The sequence below is a fragment of the Solanum pennellii genome, chromosome 5, assembly GCF_001406875.1.
Source record: "Solanum pennellii chromosome 5, SPENNV200".
Lineage (NCBI taxonomy): Eukaryota > Viridiplantae > Streptophyta > Magnoliopsida > Solanales > Solanaceae > Solanum > Solanum pennellii.
Window position 1 is genome coordinate 58,662 of NC_028641.1, and position 22,699 is coordinate 81,360.

The 22,699-nt window shown below is 29.3% G+C and overlaps 2 protein-coding genes across 2 annotated transcripts; one reads left to right on the forward strand and one right to left on the reverse strand.

The window, feature by feature from the left end:
• Positions 1-7,190: 7,190 nt before the first annotated feature.
• Positions 7,191-11,455, reverse strand: LOC107019993 (polygalacturonase At1g48100). The gene is made up of 8 exons (XM_015220339.2): positions 11,105-11,455; positions 10,582-10,710; positions 9,933-10,100; positions 9,282-9,323; positions 8,961-9,168; positions 8,149-8,230; positions 7,815-7,923; positions 7,191-7,741 (listed from the first exon to the last, which is right to left on the reverse strand). The coding sequence occupies exons 1-8, from the start codon at positions 11,453-11,455 to the stop codon at positions 7,331-7,333; spliced, it is 1,500 nt and encodes a 499-aa protein (XP_015075825.2). The 3' UTR covers positions 7,191-7,330.
• Positions 11,456-18,166: 6,711 nt separating this feature from the next.
• On the forward strand, positions 18,167-21,726 carry LOC107018896 (cysteine-rich receptor-like protein kinase 3). The gene is made up of 7 exons (XM_015219483.2): positions 18,167-19,056; positions 19,895-20,011; positions 20,120-20,259; positions 20,342-20,552; positions 20,643-20,877; positions 20,951-21,095; positions 21,164-21,726. The coding sequence occupies exons 1-7, from the start codon at positions 18,288-18,290 to the stop codon at positions 21,494-21,496; spliced, it is 1,950 nt and encodes a 649-aa protein (XP_015074969.1). The 5' UTR covers positions 18,167-18,287; the 3' UTR covers positions 21,497-21,726.
• Positions 21,727-22,699: the final 973 nt, after the last annotated feature.

Sequence of the window (22,699 nt, forward strand, 5' to 3'; positions counted from 1 at the left end):
GATGGTATATTACATCGTTTATATAAATGAAATTCTTTTTGATGGTATATTACATCGTTTATATAAATGAAATTCTTTTTGATGGTATATTACATCGTTTATATAAATGAAATTCTTTTTGATGGTATATTACATCGTTTATATAAATGAAATTCTTTTTGATGGTATATTACATCGTTTATATAAATGAAATTCTTTTTGATGGTATATTACATCGTTTATATAAATGAAATTCTTTTTGATGGTATATTACATCGTTTATATAAATGAAATTCTTTTTGATGGTATATTACATCGTTTATATAAATGAAATTCTTTTTGATGGTATATTACATCGTTTATATAAATGAAATTCTTTTTGATGGTATATTACATCGTTTATATAAATGAAATTCTTTTTGATGGTATATTACATCGTTTATATAAATGAAATTCTTTTTGATGGTATATTACATCGTTTATATAAATGAAATTCTTTTTGATGGTATATTACATCGTTTATATAAATGAAATTCTTTTTGATGGTATATTACATCGTTTATATAAATGAAATTCTTTTTGATGGTATATTACATCGTTTATATAAATGAAATTCTTTTTGATGGTATATTACATCGTTTATATAAATGAAATTCTTTTTGATGGTATATTACATCGTTTATATAAATGAAATTCTTTTTGATGGTATATTACATCGTTTATATAAATGAAATTCTTTTTGATGGTATATTACATCGTTTATATAAATGAAATTCTTTTTGATGGTATATTACATCGTTTATATAAATGAAATTCTTTTTGATGGTATATTACATCGTTTATATAAATGAAATTCTTTTTGATGGTATATTACATCGTTTATATAAATGAAATTCTTTTTGATGGTATATTACATCGTTTATATAAATGAAATTCTTTTTGATGGTATATTACATCGTTTATATAAATGAAATTCTTTTTGATGGTATATTACATCGTTTATATAAATGAAATTCTTTTTGATGGTATATTACATCGTTTATATAAATGAAATTCTTTTTGATGGTATATTACATCGTTTATATAAATGAAATTCTTTTTGATGGTATATTACATCGTTTATATAAATGAAATTCTTTTTGATGGTATATTACATCGTTTATATAAATGAAATTCTTTTTGATGGTATATTACATCGTTTATATAAATGAAATTCTTTTTGATGGTATATTACATCGTTTATATAAATGAAATTCTTTTTGATGGTATATTACATCGTTTATATAAATGAAATTCTTTTTGATGGTATATTACATCGTTTATATAAATGAAATTCTTTTTGATGGTATATTACATCGTTTATATAAATGAAATTCTTTTTGATGGTATATTACATCGTTTATATAAATGAAATTCTTTTTGATGGTATATTACATCGTTTATATAAATGAAATTCTTTTTGATGGTATATTACATCGTTTATATAAATGAAATTCTTTTTGATGGTATATTACATCGTTTATATAAATGAAATTCTTTTTGATGGTATATTACATCGTTTATATAAATGAAATTCTTTTTGATGGTATATTACATCGTTTATATAAATGAAATTCTTTTTGATGGTATATTACATCGTTTATATAAATGAAATTCTTTTTGATGGTATATTACATCGTTTATATAAATGAAATTCTTTTTGATGGTATATTACATCGTTTATATAAATGAAATTCTTTTTGATGGTATATTACATCGTTTATATAAATGAAATTCTTTTTGATGGTATATTACATCGTTTATATAAATGAAATTCTTTTTGATGGTATATTACATCGTTTATATAAATGAAATTCTTTTTGATGGTATATTACATCGTTTATATAAATGAAATTCTTTTTGATGGTATATTACATCGTTTATATAAATGAAATTCTTTTTGATGGTATATTACATCGTTTATATAAATGANCTGTCCCTCCCTCTTAGGTTTGTTTATGTTTTCATGATCGAAACGCATCGGTTTGAAGCGTCGTGTTGTTGCTTAATATGATTGTGTGAAGCTGTTTATAAATTGTCTGAGATCATTTTGGCTTGTCATTGGCTGCAAATCGACGTTGTAACTCGTTTATGATTCGATTGTTATTGTTTAGAAAGTATGTCGTTTCTGTTCGGCAGTGACTTCTCTGCTCTTTACTGTCTATCTCGTTTGGTTGGTTGAGAAAGCTGAAAATTCAGTCATGAAGTTCGAAATCACCTCCTATAGGTGATTTCAGTCTTCGTACTCTGATATACGATGTGTTCTTTAAATATTTCTAATAGTGTAAATCGTAAGGATTGAATATATGGCTGCCTTATCCCATCTTACTCTTCTCTTGTCTAAACCTTTCTTTTTTATTTTCTTTAGCAAAAATGGCATATATCGTTTATCTTGTTTATTGTTTATTGCCTGCTCCATTTTGCTTTTCATGAACTGGTGGCTGTCATGTTAGTTTATTTCTATGATTTTTCTTAGCTTATATGTTAGTTTGTAGGTTTAATATTAGTAGTTGCCTGGAAAGGTTGAATTTTGTTTTTTTTTGTTTTGTTAGCGTCTTTTCTAAGTAGGAGGATTGAACTGTAGTAAGCTGATATCCAGAGCTTTAAACATTCAAATTATATTTTGTTATGACTTTAATCTTGAATATAAATGTGTGTCTATGCAGCATGGCAGGGATATAGTATTTTAAAACATGCATTGTGGCTTTATTTGCTTTCATTTATCTTGGCTGCCCTTTCTTCTATTTGGTTTACATTGCCTTAGTTATGCGTATAAATGCAGAAGTGTTTTCATCGCTGATTGTTTTTTTTTCTTTCCTTTTGATCCGTTTCATGTGCATTCGCCATGAGTCCTAACGGACTTTGCCCGTATCATTGCATTCCCTTCTCGAGCCATAAAGGCTCAAACCACCCTCTTTGATGCTGGTCAGTCCCTCTCAAAAGGTGTACAGGNGGAAAAGGTGTACAGGTCGAAAAACAGCAGAAATGCACTGCTGGAAATTAGTTACAGGTTCATCAGAACCTGGAAAGTTGCTGGAAATTATGTGCAGGTGTTGAAGGAGCTGTATACCGGCTATATACACATTTTATACAGCAGTATACAGGTCAAAAAACGTACAGGGGATCAAAATTCAAAACCTGGGTTGATGGCAGTAAAATACGCTGCTGAAAAGGAATTTTCAACTTTCGAAAGTTGAAAAACAGGCTGATATACAGACTGTATACACTGATATACAGATACGTTATACCTTAAATAGGTGTGAAAATATGAATGGCAGCAGGCGTGCAAAATTCGAACTACATGAAGATCGAAGGAGCTTGAGGAAGGCGTATTAGAAGATTATTTATTTATTTATTAAGTTGTATTTAATTTGGGCATAAGCCCTTGTCATTTTTACTTTCCTTGTATTTATTCTTGTATGTTTAGACTAGGACAGGTACGAAAGAAAGAAAATGGGTTAAGAAACCCAAAAGCAGGTGGGTCCAAGTTTCGGTCAAGGCGAACAGAACCCGAAAACTTGGACCCAAATCTCTCTCTCTCCCTCTCTCTCTATCTCTCTTTGCTACTTGTTTACGTTTTGTTTTGAATGCCCTCTAGTCTAGGGTTAGAACAACTCCAAACCCCGTCGAAACACCTTTCTACTTTTATCAAACTTAGAACTAAAATTAAATCTTAAAACAACAAATATTTCAAAATTTGCAAGTTTGTTTAGAGTAAAAGCTTAAAAGGTTCAACTTCAAACGGAATCTTAAAACAACGATATCTTGCAAGCTCGTTATATTTGAGAAATTTAACTTTAAAATTGCAATGTTTAAAATGGTCAAATAAGTTAATTGGAAAACCGTAAGTTAGCGGAGCGTCTTAGGTGCTTTTTCGAAACCTTCCTAAGACGCTAATAGGAATCCCGAACCCTTAAAATTTTTCAAATAATTTTTTGTTTAGTTGTTTTGAAAAATAAGTTTTCTTGATTTTTCTTAAAAATTAAGTGGCGACTCCTAAAAGGTCGAAAAATACCCTTAAAATAAAACAAAACGCTTTTCGAAATTCATCTTTTTCGACAAAACATTTGTTTTGTTGAAAGGGAGTACATACATACATTAATTATAAATATCACTTCAATTTTCTGTGAAATTATACTACTTGTGCCCACATCACCATTAGGTAAGTATGTTTTCCTAGAGACCTCAACTTTAATAAGTCTCATGTCATATGTAGCAACTCATGATTCAACACATTTTTCTATCAGCTAGTGTACAAATAGTCAAATAATACAATGTTTTCTTTTAAAAAAAAGAATTTGAAAATGAAAGGCCCCCATGTCCCTCTAACCCGGTTCCCTAATGATCGAGAAAACTCATCTAAGATAATGTATATATTGTATATTGTGTGTATATGCGATTCTCATGGACGCTATTTATTATATGACATGTGTATATCACAGAGAAATTTTCATGGATAAATCCATATATATTTGGTGATAAGCAAATTACAATGTATGTGATATATCTGGGATTTAGTGTGAGATGTCCCCAGCGTCGAGTTTTCAATATGAAATTTCGTTAAAATCATTTTAAAATGTCTCCAAACACCTTCACAATTAATGTTATTTAAGCTCGCCTTAAACGTTATGTTTCTTACAAAATTCAATATCACCCTATCAAGACATATCACACCAATTCTTATTTCGATTTTGATTGCTTGTCGAAGTGTTTTAACTTCGATTACCTTTGGTGGAACTAACTAATAATAATCTTAAATACTAACTTGTGCGCGTTTATCATTGTGCATCAACTTTGTTTTTTCTTAAGCCTAGGACGGTACTTAATTACTTTATCTCTATCTAAAATCAGCTATTTTATATTAACTCTCATTAGTAACTAATTAAGCACAAGTGATCATGATAGATTTTAAGATTTATTTTATTAGTAAAAATTTCAACTTTGCGAATAAAGATATTGGCCTTTATTTTTAATTATAACTATTATGTCTATAATATATAACTGTAATTTAAAAGATTACCAAAGATAGCTATAATTAGAATTTTATACAAAATTCCTAAACAAAAAAAAAAAGAAAATTTACGACTTAATTACCACCATCTCCACTCTCTTTCTACCTGCTCTCCATTGCAGACAGCCACACCCCTCTCCGACAAACAACTTATCTCCCCCCTCCTCGTATTATACCAAATCAGGATATTTATTCCTCCCACATATAATCAAAGAGAGTAAACTTAAATAATTGACCATAAAATTAATTATATTAAAAATAACCGTCAGATATATAATATGTATATAATGAGATATAAGATTTATTTATATATACCAACTAAAAAAAAAGTAAATAATAGATCTACTCATTTATTCGAGGAAAGATCTCTATAATCAAATTAAAATCCCTTGTTTTTAATATATATATTTATGGCTTTTTCATGGTATAAACCAATTAACATATGTACAATTAAACCTTGGCAAATATATAATACCTACAGATTGAATTTGAATTTGTCGTTGATATAGAGAGAGGTCTTTAATACTATATTTTAGTGAAAGGCTTATGTTACTATATAGAACTCAATATAGTTTAATTTGGATTTTGGAACATATATAAATTCCTGGTTCTAGCTAGAGTATAAAGCACAATTTGCAAGTGCTGGTACTAATTCTTATTTTAATTCAATAGACCCATAAATAGGGGTACATATTAAGTGGATTTCTGATTTGGCAACTGCTGCTACCTTTATTTTTCAACCACAAAATAAACTATGCCCTCTACTAATAATATAATTAAGTAATAAGAAATACTACGAAAGTACTTACTTAATATAATTATGAAATTAATTATGAGTGCTTCCTGTTAGTTGGCTGGAAAAGTTAGCAACGTCAGCGCAGATCCAATAAATCATACTAAAACTGGTTTTATTTTTTTAATCATTCCTAATAAAATTTTATAACCGAATTCTCATCAAGGAAAATGTAAAGCACCTTTACGTCATAGATAATGTTTATAAACACACTCGATATGAAGCAGAGACATCTATAAAGAAATCCTATATTTTATCAATAAAATGTGTGTGTATTATAACTTATCTATTTAATTCAATTCTGTATCCGGTTTAGTTTTAATACAACTTAATCAAATGTTATTTTCTAGCTTTTTTTAATATCCAAATTATATCATATCAAATCACCCCCAATGATTTTTTTTGTAAGAAAGAAAATAATAAAATGTGTGTATATTATAACTTATCTATTAATTCAATTTTGTATCCGATTTAATTTTACTACAACTTAATCAAATGTTATTTTCTTTTTTTTAAAAAAAAATTCAAATTATATCAAATCAAATCACCTTTTAACCAAACCATCAAACCCCCATAATTTTTTTTTTATAAGAATACAAGATGAGCAAGAGAATAGTGTATTTCCAAATCACAAGCAAATTTTAGAGTTAAATATATTTATTCACCTGAGTACTAGCCATGTAACAATACAAATAAGTTAGGCAATGAATGAAATAGTTAAATAGACCCGTAAGCTCTAAAAAGTTAATTACTCCTTTCATTTCTATTTATATATCATTCTTACTAAAAATATATCTTTTTTTATATTTGTCATTTTACTAAATCAATACATAAATAACATTATTCTTTTCATTTTACCATTAAGAGTTATTAGCCTTGAAAATATGAATTTGACTAATATAGAAAAATATATAATTAATGCATTTTTATTGGTCAAATTAATTAATCAAATAAATTAATTCATATTCATTTATTGAAAATTTAACTTTAAGAGAACATTAGATAATGATACAATGATAAACTTAATTTCTTAAGGAGCGTGAAATCTATAATAACAAATTTACTTAATTTCTTAAGGAGCGTGAAATCTAAAATGGTAACTACCAAATAAAAGTGATGGAAGTATAAGCTAATAGTATAAAATGGAATAGAAGTATTGTTTATGACTCTTTTGTCCTTTTTATTAAGTTAAGATTTGAAGTCACAAATGTTAGGTGAAAAGTAAAAGAAAATGAGATGGATGTTCTAAAGGGTGAAATAAAACAAGGTAAAAAGCCAGATAATTATAAAAGAAAAAAAAAGAAATTAATGAGAGCCAAACAAGGAGAATGGTGAATATAAAATTTATCTAAAAAAGAAGGAAAGAGAACTTCATATTTAGTTCTAAACTAGCTAGAAACTTGTGTCTTCCACCATTAAAAACATAAGGGGAAGGACGAAACAAACCATAGAAAATTTAAAAACAAATTAATTACAATAGTACCTAGAAATTTTATATAAAAAAAAATTCACAAACAAACATGTTCATGAGATCTTGAAATTCCTCTAACAAATCCACTTCCCCTTCTAACACAATAATCCATACTTGAAGGAAGAAGTGGTGCTTGTGATTTTCCGTAAGAATTCCAACACAATCCAGCAAGTTGATTAATTCCTCGATAATTCGTCGATGGTTTTAATTGAATATCAATTAAATCAACGTCTGTACATGGAATTGAATTACTGCAAGCTAGATGAATTGGTTTGGTTGAATAAGTTCCAATAATTTGATTGAATTGTACGTTGGATATTGCTACTGCTCCTGTTTGATTCTTGCACACATGTTTGTCACAATAATATTGGTCTATCATGATTGGTACCTTAACATTTGATACTTGAATGTTTGTAAATGATATGTTCTTAACTGATCCAACACCACCCTACAAAACAGCAATTTAAATTAATTAATATTACTAATGTAATAAAGTTTTGTTATATATAATTAACACCTACCTGCCATGTCTTAATCCTTGCACCATACATAGTGCTTTGCAAGTTCACATTGTCAACAATGATGTCTGAAACGCACGCAATACTTTTATCTTTTCCTAGTCCTCCTAGGCTGTGATAATCAAAATATGAAAATAAAATGTAATCATAAATATTATTTGTTTCCGATATGTATAATCACTTGTCATTAATTAAGCTAATTATAAAATTAGATCTTAGGTCTAACTCACGCCCCAAAAGCTAGTTCAAAGGGAGGAGGATTGCCCAAGTCCACCCATTCATTATGGAACTTTTTGTCATTCTTTAACACTAATATCATCAAATGTGCGAGTAATACCTTATGCCATGTCCAGGACCACAATTCATGTGATGGACATGTATATTGGAGCAACCAGTTTGAATTGATATGCAGTCATCTCCTGGTAAATAGTTAATTAAAATTAGAAGAATACTGAGATTAGAGAATCATATATATAATCTCATTTTTACTATAGTGGACAACAACATTGGATTGCATGAGTAATTTAATCACTTTAACTAGTGGTGTACCCAAGGATAAAAGTTAGGTGTTAATTTTCCCACTTGTTAGGTATTTATATATTTATACAATTGGAGTACATAAATTATCTAATATACTAGTGACAAAAAGTTAGTTTTAGTGACAGTTAATTTATCAGTTGAAAGCTGAGGATGAAAATGGGACCATTAGTTAGAAATATTCTTGAAATGTGAAGTGCACATGGTAGCAACTATATCAAGTCTACTCTACTTTCTTGGCCTTCTTCTTCTTCTTTTTTTTTATAAATAAAAAATAAAAAAATCTATCCCTTTATTTCTATTTGTTAGGATGGTAAAACAATCATTCGAGAAGTAACAAGTTGATTCTTATTCGGTCATACCAATAATAGTTTTTCCACTCGAAGTCCATTCATTATTTCTCCCAGAGTGTGATAAATCAAATATAAATAAGTAAATATGATTAAAGAAAAAATTAAAATGTGAAATTTTATTTAAAATATTCTTTTAAAAATTTATTATTAATAAATCATCACCAGGTATACAACCTAGTTGCATAACAATTAAAAAAATATCCGATATATAAAAAAATATCATTTTTTTTAATGTCATATAAAATGAAAGAAAATTTACCTGTTCCAATATTGGAGTGATGGATCTCAACATCTTGTGTGTTTTGGAGGTGAATTCCATCCGTGTTTGGGCTACTTTCTGGGGCAGAAATTGTAACATTGTTGATTTTCACCCCTTTAGAATTGTCAAATTTAAGGTGACATTGAGGACTGTTTATAATTTTGACATCACGTATTGTCACATTATAGCTACCATAAAATCGTAAAACCTGTCAAAATCATCACTAGTCACGTATATGAATATTAATAATATATATACTTGTAATGAATTAATTAATTAGTGATTCCACTAATTAGTTACTGGTCGTCATATTTTACTTACAGTTGGTTTCATATCAGGAATATTTTTAGATTTTTTCATCACCTGTAAAATAAATAAGAAATGAATTAAGAATATGACTATTAACATGTAAAAATGGTCTAATTTACATACATGGATAGAGTTTACCTCTTTTAATTTGAATTCATGTAAGAAAATCTCTTATTAAAAGGTTAACCACTCTCTAACAAAGATAATTAAAAATATAATATGACTCGAACACAAGAAATCAATCTAATTAAAGATGAATGAGTACAATTATCACTCCATCACAATACTTATTGATCTTCAATTTAAATTTACACAAGGAGGTAAAACACGCAAGACATCTTTCTTCATATGTTATATTTTCGAGTTTTAACTTTCATATATCAATAATACAAAATATTTTTGTATGTAACTAAGTCATTTAAAAAAAATAAATTCCACCGGATAAACTACATATTGATAATATTAAAAGAATTACTGTACATTGTTATTACATACAAATTAGAACTAAAAACTAATCTTTTGTTTCCCTAAACTAAAGGGAAAAAGAGAATTGTTTGCACCGACTCTAATGGTGATTTTACTCACCCACTCACACACACAACATATACATTTTAAAAAAAATAAAAGTTAGAGTAATATTGTAAGTGGTAGAAATGTACAAACCTGAAAAAAGTCAATTTGAGAAAGTTTCCACCAGTTATAGCCTTGGCCATCAAGGGTGCCAGTACCTTGGATGGTAAAGTTGTGCATCCACTTAAAATTCAACCACTGAAACAAGCTGGATTTTGGCCAGGATCCTACTTTTGGAGGACCCAAAATAATTCCATCTATCTGTTTACATTCCACTCATGATCAGAAATGTAACACAATTCTAACTATTAAATCATTAAAAAAAGGAACTTTTAACAGACAGAGAATATACTTTTTGTCAAGTGACCAGGAAATCTTTTAGGGCATGGGTGTTAGAGAGAGTATATTAGTTCATCGGTCTCAATTTATGTAGCATATGCTATTACAAATTTATGTAGCATATGCTATTACAAAAATAATTTTGAACGATGATAATATGCACAAATTAATAAAGTATGTTAGAGTTTTTAATTTATCGGTGTTAATTAGTATTATGAAAGTCATAATAATTACAATTTAAAATATTAAAAAGAGATATGTATATTCTCGAAATTCTAATTGTGTCACATAAATAGATTGACTCTCGAAATTCTAATTGTGTCACATAAATAGATTGACTCTCGAAATTCTAACTGTGCCACATAAATTGACTGACATGGATGGAGTATATAAAATTATTTACCTGAAAAACAAAGTCTGGCATGCATGGTCCTTGAAGTGTAATGGGATTGATTAAGAATTGAAATTCTGAAGGAATCTCTAGAGTAGCCCCTTGGACTTTGCAAGCTGCTTCCCATGCTGTTTCAAGTGTCTACAATATTGAACATTTACTCCATGAGTAGTTTGAACTAATTAAAAACAAGAAATTTATTATAAGATTGAATTGGATTTATATTTTGAATATATATATATATAAAAGAAGAATTAACTCAAATATTCGTTCACTTGACCATTTAAATTGAAAATAGATGGTAGATGTGGAATATATGTATAATTCATATATAGCAAAGTTGGATGAAAAATTTAAACTTATGGTTGGTTTATCCCTTGTATTCGATCATTGAAATCTATTGCACTTTTAAAATAATATAAATTTTTATCTTTTTTATAAATATATGGTCGAAAATTCATTAATCATATATCCGCCTTTGTGTACTAGTCAATTAATGAGTATATAAAAGAAGTAGTAATTAGCTTTTATTTACCTTGGTATCATCAGAAACTCCATCACCTTTGGCTCCAAAGGACAAGATATTAAAAATGGGAGATCCATTTGTTGGGTAAAAACCATGAGATGGAGATGGAGAGCTTGAACAATTTGGTGCACCTCCATTATTTTTCTTATGTTTGTGGTGTATTTTGCTCTTTTTGGTATGGTAGTGTTTCCTTGCATCAACTGATATTGTGGTGGCAAAAATAAGTAGAAGAAATATAAAACAAGTGTGCCTATAATTCTTCTTCATTTGAAACATATATTGAAATTTGCAAGTGATGAAATTGAGGTGGTTATTGACACTATAAATAGACACCCCCCTTATTATACTCTGAAGAACCATTCCAAGTACATAATATGGATTATTAAATAGATGTCACTATTGTGCATAGTTTGTGGCTCTTAACAAAACATAAACAATACAGTCTAAAGGTTCACTTTAATCTTGCTTCTTTTAATTCCCTTTTGTTATGCGGAATTTGAGATAATACGAGAAAATATAAACGCGAAAAACAAGACAACAGATTTACGTGGTTCACCAATAAATTGGCTACGTCCACGGGGAAGAGGGAGAGCAGTTTTATTATGGAGAGACAAGAACAGAATTACAGAATAGGGTTTGCCATAGCGTCTATATATAGTGCTAAGCTACGCCCTAACAGGCTTGGGCCCAACATACAGAATTAACAGATAATTAACGGCCCAATACAATAACATTGTATACCGTTGGGCCGGGGGCGTCTCCGCCCCCCCGGACCCCCAGGCCAGGGGGCGCGTCGCCCCCCTGGACCCCCCGACTCGCTGACCGGTCAGCGAGACCCCCGTCCTTTCTGTTTGTAACGGGTCCGATTCAAGGCATTCAACACCTTTCACAAAACTTCTTTATTCATCATTTCACTACGCACCGACCATATTCACTTGCTTAGAGGGGTTCCATGGTACCTAATAAATCAATACTCATTATGTTTTAATTCATGCTAATTAATTAATTATTTGATTGGTGCTTGCTGGAAATTCTTTGTGTTTGCAATGATAGTCAAATTTGTAAAAATAAAGGATAATGATAAGTGAATTAAGATCGAGCATTCCCTCTTTCAATTTTTACGATAAATAATTTGAGCAAGAAAAAATAAATTGTCAAGAATAAGAATCTGAATAAAAGTAATGACAAGTGAATTAAGGTATATCAAGCTCCTTTCAATTTAGGTTTGAGCTTTAGGTTTGAGCAAGAATGAATTCATGAAAAATAAACAAGCAAATTATGTTATTAAGAATAAGGTTTTGAGTAAAACACAATGACAAAAATATAAATAGCTTGTGTTATCAAAGTTTGATAATCGATGGAGTTATTTGATTTATGTATTACAAGTGAAGATTATATTGGATGTCCTTTATTTAAGGGGCACAAACAAACGTTATGAATACCAACAATAAAAGGTTATCCTTGTTAGGATCAAATTCACGCACACAAACTTGATGAATAAAGAACACAAGAACTTTCAAGAAAAAGAGATAAGAGAGCTAGAGAGAGAAAGAGAAAACCCAATATTTTGTGGTAACACCCCGTGAGTAAATTTCCACGGCGGTGGAATATATATATTAATAAATCATAGTATTTTTGATCATAGAGAATAAATAAAGAATAAATAATAAAGCCCTCACCGCGAAAGTTAAACCGCATAAACAGTTATATATATTAATCAGACTCCACAACCTAGCAATCCTTTCATATATATGTGAATGAATGAATACTCCAATATAATGGCCAAGTGATTTATGGAGTTTTAGTGAATTTTGATCACTAAAGGCTACTCGCTCAAAGGTCCACATGTCACCCATGACATTGATACCAAGTTTTAAGCCAACGCATGAATGAAGACACTATCGTGTGGTCAAACTCTATTTGCTAGACCTAGTTTTATCCCCATACAATCAAGTATGAAATTAGAAATTTAACTTAAATTACTGTCAAAATTTTATAAAAGTGTCATTATTTTTTAACAAACTAGGCATAATTAAATTTAACAAAAGAGAGTACCTAGTTTTACATAAGTACCTGTGGACAGATCACATGGATAATTATACTTAACAGTTTGGATTATCGAATATCAAAATTTAATTATACTAATCTACTAGCCAATCAATCTGTTATCAATTGGCTTGGTATCAAATTAAAAATTAACGAACGGTTATTGGAAGGTGTATCGGCTCCACCGTTTCAAGCTCCTTTCTTTCACTTTTATTCACTAATATTTTGATCTCCCATCAAACAAAATAATTTTTTAGCTCTACTCAAGTTGGTAATTTAGTAATAGTAAATTACAATGAGACACATATGAAAGTCTAATTTATGAGGGTGCATGTACATATGTATTTACTCAACAAATATATTTACGGTAACAATAATTCTTAGTGGCTTAAAGATTTATCCAATAAGAAAATTGAGTAATCTGCCTCCGTACGGATAAACTGTTAACTATAAAATTTTAATTCGTTCATCAACCATTAATTTGATAACCCAATATCAATAAGCCAATAAACTAAACTGGCGATTGGCTTATTAGTTATAATTTGATTTTGAACCATCTTCGGAACGAGAATTATGTTTTAAACCCCCATACTTCTGCTAATTGCTATTACCTATTTTTATAAGCCCAAACACTTTTCTTTTTAAGCAATTTAAGTGAGAACCAACTCAAAGTTTCTTGGATCAGTGTATAAATTAAACCTTCAACTTTTTCCCCCTTTTGATCGTTTCTTTCTCCAAAATTAGAAAAGCTTCACTTTCAGCTAAAAGTCTGTACTGTATTATAATTGAGGCTATTAATTTTTAAAAATGTTGATAAAGTAATATACACATAATAAATATATTCATATATTTTTTTGTGAGACAATAATTTGTCTCTATGAGTGCCCAATTATTAGTTAGGCCTGATAATTTAGAAATTATTTAATATCAATTTTAATTGCAGCTTCTTTTCCTCGTGTCTTCTTGTCATTGATAAATTCTTTTAGCTGTCTATGTCTTAAATATTAATGCAAAGTGTGAACATATAAGGTTGTCCATTATTAGGGTCAGCGTAACATAGTGGAAATTAATTAATAAACTAAACTAATAAGAAGAATGGTCATATTAAAACTCAAAGGAGATAAATTTGATGGACAAAGTTATTTAATATTGGTGGAAGGTAAGAAATATTTTGTAAAATTAATTATAATACGTAAAAATTAGCTCGAATATCACGATAATGAAAATAAAAGGAATGATTATATTATTAACTAATACTATTATTATTAGTAGTAGTAGTAGTACAAGCTTGAGTTTTGGATAACTTTTGAAACATTATCATTAGCAAAGAGTACCAAACTGTTGTACCAAGATTCTCACTCACTATAGTTGAGATTAATCTATTCATTATCCACTAATAAATGACCAATTTTTAATTCGTAAAGTGCCTTTCCTCCCCATAGAAAAAAACAAACTTATTAATGTTGTTATAAAGCAAGCGGTTATTCTATTTTCCAAATTGTTTATTGTTATCCTAATTGAAGTCTCACTTAGTATCTGGGACGGAACTAGAAGTTCATATACATATTAGACCAAATCAATAATTTTTGCTTCAAATTATATATTTATATTAAGAATATTCTAAAGTATGTACAGATATTAAGTCTATAATTTAATTATTAACACTTGAAATCATCATTCTAAAAGCTTTACTGTCCATTTATATATGTTATTATTATTATGGTCTGGGCTGCAATAACAAAACTATTGTCTTATTGTTGCACGGAAATGGTAAGGTCGGTGCCGTTTCGTCCTTACTAATAATCATGGAAATATCTATGTAAAAAATAGATAACCTTGTCCACAAACTCACTAAATTTCAAGCACCAAAACAGATTGCAAAAATATGAAACTAAATTTCAACAAGATTCATCCTTTAACTTCACTAAATTATCCCTCAATACATCAACACTTAGAGACTAACATTGAACTAACAATGCATCAACACTCAAAGATTGAATTGTAAGCAATCATGTTTAAAGGAGGGGACAAAGATGATTAATACTTTTATATGTGTACAAAAATTGAAATATTAAATATATAAAATAAAACTGAAGTTTTAACATAAAAATTATCCCTCTCGTTACTCTTTAACTAAAATTTGCTAGTATTATTTTTTTAAAATAAAAATTATTAATTCCATTTAATGCATGTGCTTACATATCAGTCCCTCGAGATAACTTTGGGCCTGAACCCAAATTCCAGTATGGACCAAGTGGACTCTTATCTTTGCAATTGCATTGGGCTTTGAAGTTTCAACAAAAAAAAAATAATGATTGGCCATAGCAAAAGGAACCATTTATACACACCACATCGATAATTATTTTATTTACATGTTTCCAATTTTATTTATTTATTTAAGATGCTTTAATGTTAATGTCATGCATGCCCCAATTCCAAACTGAGACATACATCAATATATTGTTGAAAAAAGTGTGTCAACTTTTTCAATAGTTTGAAATATTAAAAAAGGAAGCAAATGGTTCTAAAAAGAACATAGAATATGTATATTAAAGTTGAATGCATAATATTAAGCAAATCAGATTTGACACGAAACACAGCTACCCTTTTATTTAACCTTACAACATATACTTAGCACAATTAAAGGAACATGGACCAAAAAAGATAACATCAATTAAAGGAATAAAATATTTTGAATACCAAAGTATTAAGACTGTTATTTAACAATAGTAATAAAGATAACAACTAATATATTAGAGCGTAATCTTATAAGTGGATTTGAAGTAAATAATGTTATTGTGAACATATTTTACAACTTCCCAAATTAGTTTTCAAACTTCAAAGATTAGAAAAACGAATTGAATTTCGTTGAAAGTTATATACGTTCATTTGAGGTGCAAGGACATTATTTGACTCCACAGATAAGAATTAGTACAACATTAAATTAGAGAATCATATATATATATATATATATATATATATATATATATACTAGATAACCGAAGGCCCGTATACGGGCCCAATATAATTACTTACAAATTTAGTATCAATTTTTCATAGAGAAATTTTAAGTGTTTATTTTTATTTTTTATTATTAAATAATAATTTTTTTAACAAAAATATGAAATCAAATTTGATCAACATTCTTTTCCCCAATCAAACTTTTTGCGTAAATAAAGTAATATAATAATGTAGATAATCAAAAACAAATTTCAGGCTTGGTAATACTCATGATTTAGAATTTAAGTTTTCTTTTTACTATTGCAATATAAATTTAAAGATTTTAAAATAATTTATTTTTATATTAAATTGTTATGTGTAATTTTCTTAAATATCTATACTTTAGTTTATTTTTTCACAAGTAAAAATTAGAATTAAGAAGTGCATCTCATTATTACATGAAGCTCAACGTGGAATATATCTTAAATAATAACAGAAAAATGATTAGTAATTAATATAACACACTATTTTATTTATATTCTGTTTCTCAGGTAGAATGATATATAGCGTTAATATTTTTCTTTTCTAAATTCATATCAAAATTATATTTTCTTCGTCTTAATTAGTTTTTCTTATTTTTTGTAAAAAAACTTTATATATTTATAAATTATGTAAAATATGTAATTATAATAATTAGAAATTTAACTGTCCATTAATCTTTTCCTTTTAACCCATTATTTTGATGTTTTTAATTAGTTTCAATTAATTATATACGAAATAAAAATTACACTGAACAATCAATTAACTAATGAGATTTTAATGAGTATATTTGTATTTGTAAGTAAAATTTCAATCAGTGTCACATAAATAGGATAAATGAAGTAACATACATTATTTGCAATTGAAGTAAATAATAATGTAAGTTATAATAATTAACAAATTTAAAAATTCAAAATATATATAATACAATAATTAACAACTTTTAATATTTGAAACAATTAAAAATTAATCAACTCTCCAAATTTTATTTATATCATATATGACATAAATAATATTGTGAATCGTAATAATTAACAATTTATGTTTTGGCTAATACAGAATATTGTGTGTAGTGTGTATATTTAGATATAAGAAGGAATAACAAAATACAACAATTGAGTAGATTGAATGTTACACTACTTTAAGAAAAAGAAAAAAAAAGTATTTTAATTTTTTTAATGTTATTAACTTATTAGTATATTAAAAAAATGTAAGAAAACTACTATGATAACTTTGAAGCCAATAATGGGCCCTACCTTTATAGAAGTTTGTGTGTTTTGTTTTACTCTTCCAATGTGTGGATAGCTACGTGGCCATAAGAATATGTTAGAATTTGGGTGGTTTTTCTGGAATTTCAGTACTTCCTATGCATGAAGTACAATTGCTATTGAGCTGTAAATTTTTTTTTATTTACGAATTTACCCCTGGTCGAATATATATTTTGGGTGGTTTTTCTGGAATTTCAGTACTTCCTATGCACGAAGTACAATTGCTATTAAGCTGTAAATTTTGTTTATTTATGAATTTACCCCTGGTCGTCCTCCTCTTTCACTCTTCTATATAAATAAAATATATATATTAGAACTTCAAATTTGACTATAATAATTTTATATAGTTATTTTATACTAAGAATAATTGTTTTTATTTCTAAACTAGGTCTCGGGTAAAACTTATCGACACCAAGTGTTTATACCAAATTAATATATGCATATCATGTGTTTAAATTAATAATTTATTTTACTTTATTAAATTACGTAAACACTCATGCGGATAAATTTTTTCCAACCAACAAAGATTGTATTGTAGTGATAAGTACTCCTTCATACTTAATTAAGAGGTATCAATTTTAAATTTCCTTAAATACGAAATTGCCTTTATTAGGAAAATATTTTACCTGAAACGAGTAGCTAAGTATTTAAATGAAATTTATTCATAAATTTTATAGAAGATCACACCTCTTTCAATTTTTCAAAGTCAACAAGATAAATACCAAGATGTTATTAAATTAAAAAAGTTCCCAACTTGTCAGCATCGATGGCTCATGGACCCCAGCCACCATACTATCAAACTTGAACAAAAAAAAAAGTAAACTTCCATTTTTCAGGTGCAAGTTGTAGCTCTAAATTATGTCATAAATTTCAATTCTCTTAGCTTAATTCCTTCATTAATGGGGTTTTCATCAAAATGTTTTTTTGTATTTACGTTATTTTCGTTGATAAATGTTTCAATTTGTGATCCAAGAGCAACAGAAGCAGCTCTAATTTGTGCAAACAGAACAGCTGCACAATCCGATCGACAAGTTTATGTAGAAAGTTTTCTAGAAGCCATGGATTCCATTACGCCATTAGTGGGGCGAGAGAAATTTGGAGCAGTAATTAATGGAACAGGGAATAATACAGTTTATGCGTTTGGTGAATGTATGAAGGACTTATCACAAACAGATTGTAATCTCTGTTTTGCTCAGTGCAAAACTCAAATCCTACGATGCTTACCTTTTCAAAGATTAGTTACTGGTGGGAGATTATATTATGATGGGTGTTTCTTAAGGTATGATTATTATAGATTTTTTAATGAAAGTTTGAGTTCTGTTGATAGGACCATCTGTGGGAACAAGAGTTTTGCTGGGAATCAGAGTTTGTTTAGTGATAATGTTGGGAAATTGGTGAGAGATTTGGAGTTTGGAGGTTTAAGGAATGATGGGTTTTTGACTGCAGTTGTGAGTAGTGGGAATTTGAGTGTTTATGGTTTAGCTCAATGTTGGGAATTTGTGAATGGAAGTGCTTGTCGAAGGTGTCTTTCTGATGCAGTTTTGAAGATTGGTTCTTGTGCTCCTAAGGAAGAAGGAAGGGTGTTGAATACTGGTTGTTATGTTAGGTATTCTACTCAGAGGTTCTTTAATAATTCTGCTACTGATACTCCACCAGCTGGAAATGGAGGTATCTTCTTTCTTCAATGTATGTATGAACTAGCTTTTTTGGAGTAGAGTTAGACTCAATGTTATAACATCTTATATAACATATGCTTGCGATGTTTCTTGGTTTCATGAGTTACTTTAATCTTATCCAATGATTTTAAATGTTTAATTTTGTTTTTGTATGATTTGCAATGATACTTGCTATAAGCCTATAACTATTGGAAGTAGAGCAAGAAAAAGTTCAACTTGTTCTGCCTAAATATATATATTTTCTTTTTTTTTTTAAAAAAAAGATAACTACTTTATCATTTGGAAATGATTTGAAAAAGGGCGGTTGGAAATCCAGGTGACTTCAATATTTCTTGAAAAGTTGTTCTTGTTATCTGTTTAAAATGTGGTAGTTTGTATTTCTTGAATTTTAGTTCCATTCCAGGATTTAATAACTATCTCATTACTTGTGATGATGTTTCTTTTTGTTATCTGGTAAGTTGAAATGGTTGCCTTATAAATACATGAATGAAGAGTGAAATCAGCATTCATGCAAATGCAGACAATGAATCTTTTAAAAGCCGTGATAAAATAGAATGTTTAAGGCCGAACTCATGAACAAATTTTCTAAACTTGTTGGGTTTTCCCCCTCAGGTACCTCAACTACGCCATTTTCCTATTAAATCATTGAACCACCCATAATTTGACTGATTTTGATTGACTTTTCTATTGTGGGTGATTCAATAGGAAACTAACATAGTTGAGATACCTGAGGGGAAAACCCCAACAAGTTTAGGGATCAATTTTATGTATTTGGCCAATGTTTAACAAAATTATGTCATTCATGTTGTCGTATTTTGATTAATTATCAGGAGGATCGAATCGTTTGGCTGTTATTCTTGCAACAACTCTGGGTATTTCTGCTTTCTTGCTATTTGTATCGGCTGTTTCATTCTTTGTGCGGAGGAAGATTCTGAAACAAAAGAGAGGTACTAATTTCTTAGTCAAATCATTTTCATTCTTTCTGAAACAAGAAATCTCATTTAAGTCTGATTGATCAAATGGCAATTTGAATTGAATTTGCTTTGATGATGTAGAGAAGCAGCAGCTAGGAGCTCTCATAAGAACGGTTAATAAATCAAAACTGAATATTTCCTATGAAACTCTGGAGAAGGCAGCAAATTACTTTAACAACTCGAATAAATTGGGACAAGGAGGTTCTGGTTCTGTTTACAAGGTAATTCTCTTTGAACATTATATTCATTTTTCTTATACTAATGAGATTTGCCTGACGATAGTCGTGTTTATACATGAAATAGGGGATCTTGCCAGATGGGCAGGTTGTTGCTATAAAGAGGCTCTTCTTCAATACGAGGCAGTGGGTTGATCATTTCTTTAATGAGGTCAATTTGATTAGCGGCATTCATCACAAAAACTTGGTAACGCTATTGGGTTGCAGCATTACAGGGCCGGAAAGTCTTCTAGTGTATGAGTATGTGCCCAATCATAGTCTTGCAGATTACGTCTTTGGTAAGTATCCAATCCACCTTAATTTATGAAATGTTAAATTGGTGTAGTGTTATCTCATTATGTAAATGTCTTTGTTTTGCACTGAATCAGACACAAAGAACCTTCAGCCACTTACATGGAGTCAAAGATACAAAATTGTATTGGGTACTGCTGAGGGATTGACCTATCTTCATGAAGAATCGAAATTAAGGATCATCCACCGTGACATAAAGTTGAGCAATGTTCTTCTAGATGAAGATTTCACAGCAAAAATAGCTGATTTTGGTCTAGCCAGGTTATTTCCTGAAGACAGGAGCCATATTAGCACAGCTATTGCTGGCACTCTGTAAGTTCAATACCTTTTTCCTTACTTTTTCTTTAATCAATATACTAAGAAAGTGCTGGTTTTGGCATTGCAGCGGTTACATGGCTCCAGAGTACGTTGTACGTGGCATACTGACTGAAAAAGCTGATGTCTATAGTTTTGGAGTTCTTGTTGTTGAAGTCGTGTGTGGAAAGAAGAACAATTACGTTTTCAAGAACACTAATTCTCTTCTGCAACAGGTACTACTTTTTCTTTCCTTAACGGACATTAATAGTATTTACTTAACTCATGTCATTGTGGTTTCTAGCTGTGGAACTTGTATGGGATGGGAAAATGTAATGAAGCAGTTGACCCTTTATTAGAAGGTAACTTCAATAAAGAGGAGGCATCTAAACTGCTTCAAGTAGGTCTTGTTTGTGTACAAGCATCAGCAGAACTACGACCCTCTATGTCAAGTGTCGTGAAAATGCTCAGCGAGAACCATGAAATTCCTCAGCCAACACAGCCACCATTCCTCAATTCTGGTAGTTCAGAATTTAGTCCATTTAATCTGCATGGGAAAAGATTTTTCGGCCAACCAAGCTCCTCGACACAATCTTCTGGGAATAAATTGACGGAGAGTTGGATAGAGCCTAGATAAACTAAAAGTTGATCATCTGGAATGGGTATTTGATTTTGTTCTCAGCAAAGGCCAACTCAAGTTTTTTCTGTGATTAACTACTACTCACTCTCCTCCATTTTCATATTTTTTTTTACTGATATATTCAACTTCCTTTTGTGAATATCCCAGTCATAATCTATTTCATTTCTCTAATGTAAAAAACTCTGCAGCAGTTGCAATAAACTATATCTACTGTTTTCAATTTTCAATTTTCGAGTTTTGAGTGATTAGTAATTTTCATCAAAGATTATGCTTCACAATTGTCATCATCTTGTCTTAGAAGTCACAGGCATTGGTGAAACTACACATTACAATTACATCTACCCTGACAGCTCACACTGTAAAGAACTTTTAAATTATAGGTATAGTTTAACATGTTATTACCGTTGACTTATGATCTGAGTTACTATTTACTAATACAATCTTATCATATAGAATTACTTGCAATTGACCTGATTATGCCATTTTAAATTCCAAAAAATGTGCAGTTTGATTTCTAGGATTTTTTTTTGTTTGTGACCACATGCTCAATCTAGCACAGTGTGAAGGGAATTATTTGAGTGATTCAAAATCAAAATTCCCTTTATGGACCAAACTATAAAGTGGTAAGAGTTGTATTGTTGTAGCAAACACTTGGTAGTTTATTTTATTATTTTATAAAAGCCATTGACCTTGGTGGAATTTAATTGCTAGTGGTTGCATTGTTATGTGTACATTGACTCAAAAGGAATCTACTACCCGTGGTCTTGTTCGAGTCGATAAGAAATTAATTAAATTTTTACCATATGTAATAGTATTATATATTATAATATCCTTTGTAAATAGACCCTAAAAGCCCCTATTAATTAATCAAAGGCGAAGTATGTTCGGAGAAATTTCACACAACTTTTAAAATTAGAATGTACTAATAGTTAAAAAGAACCAAAAGTGTATAATGACAAACTATATTATATCTGTTCAACAACGGACCTGCCCCAAATTGTTCAATAATATTTATAAAAGTAAATCGTACTAAAATTGACTAGTTTACACGATTATAAAGCACTCATGGAATGTGATTTTTCAGTTTTAGATGTCGCAAAAGGAGGATGTGTTTCTATGACTTTATTTTCATTCGTGAGGCGGAGAAAGTAGACTTTTCCCTTTTCACATCAACAAGTTATAGATGGTCAACTTGTGACA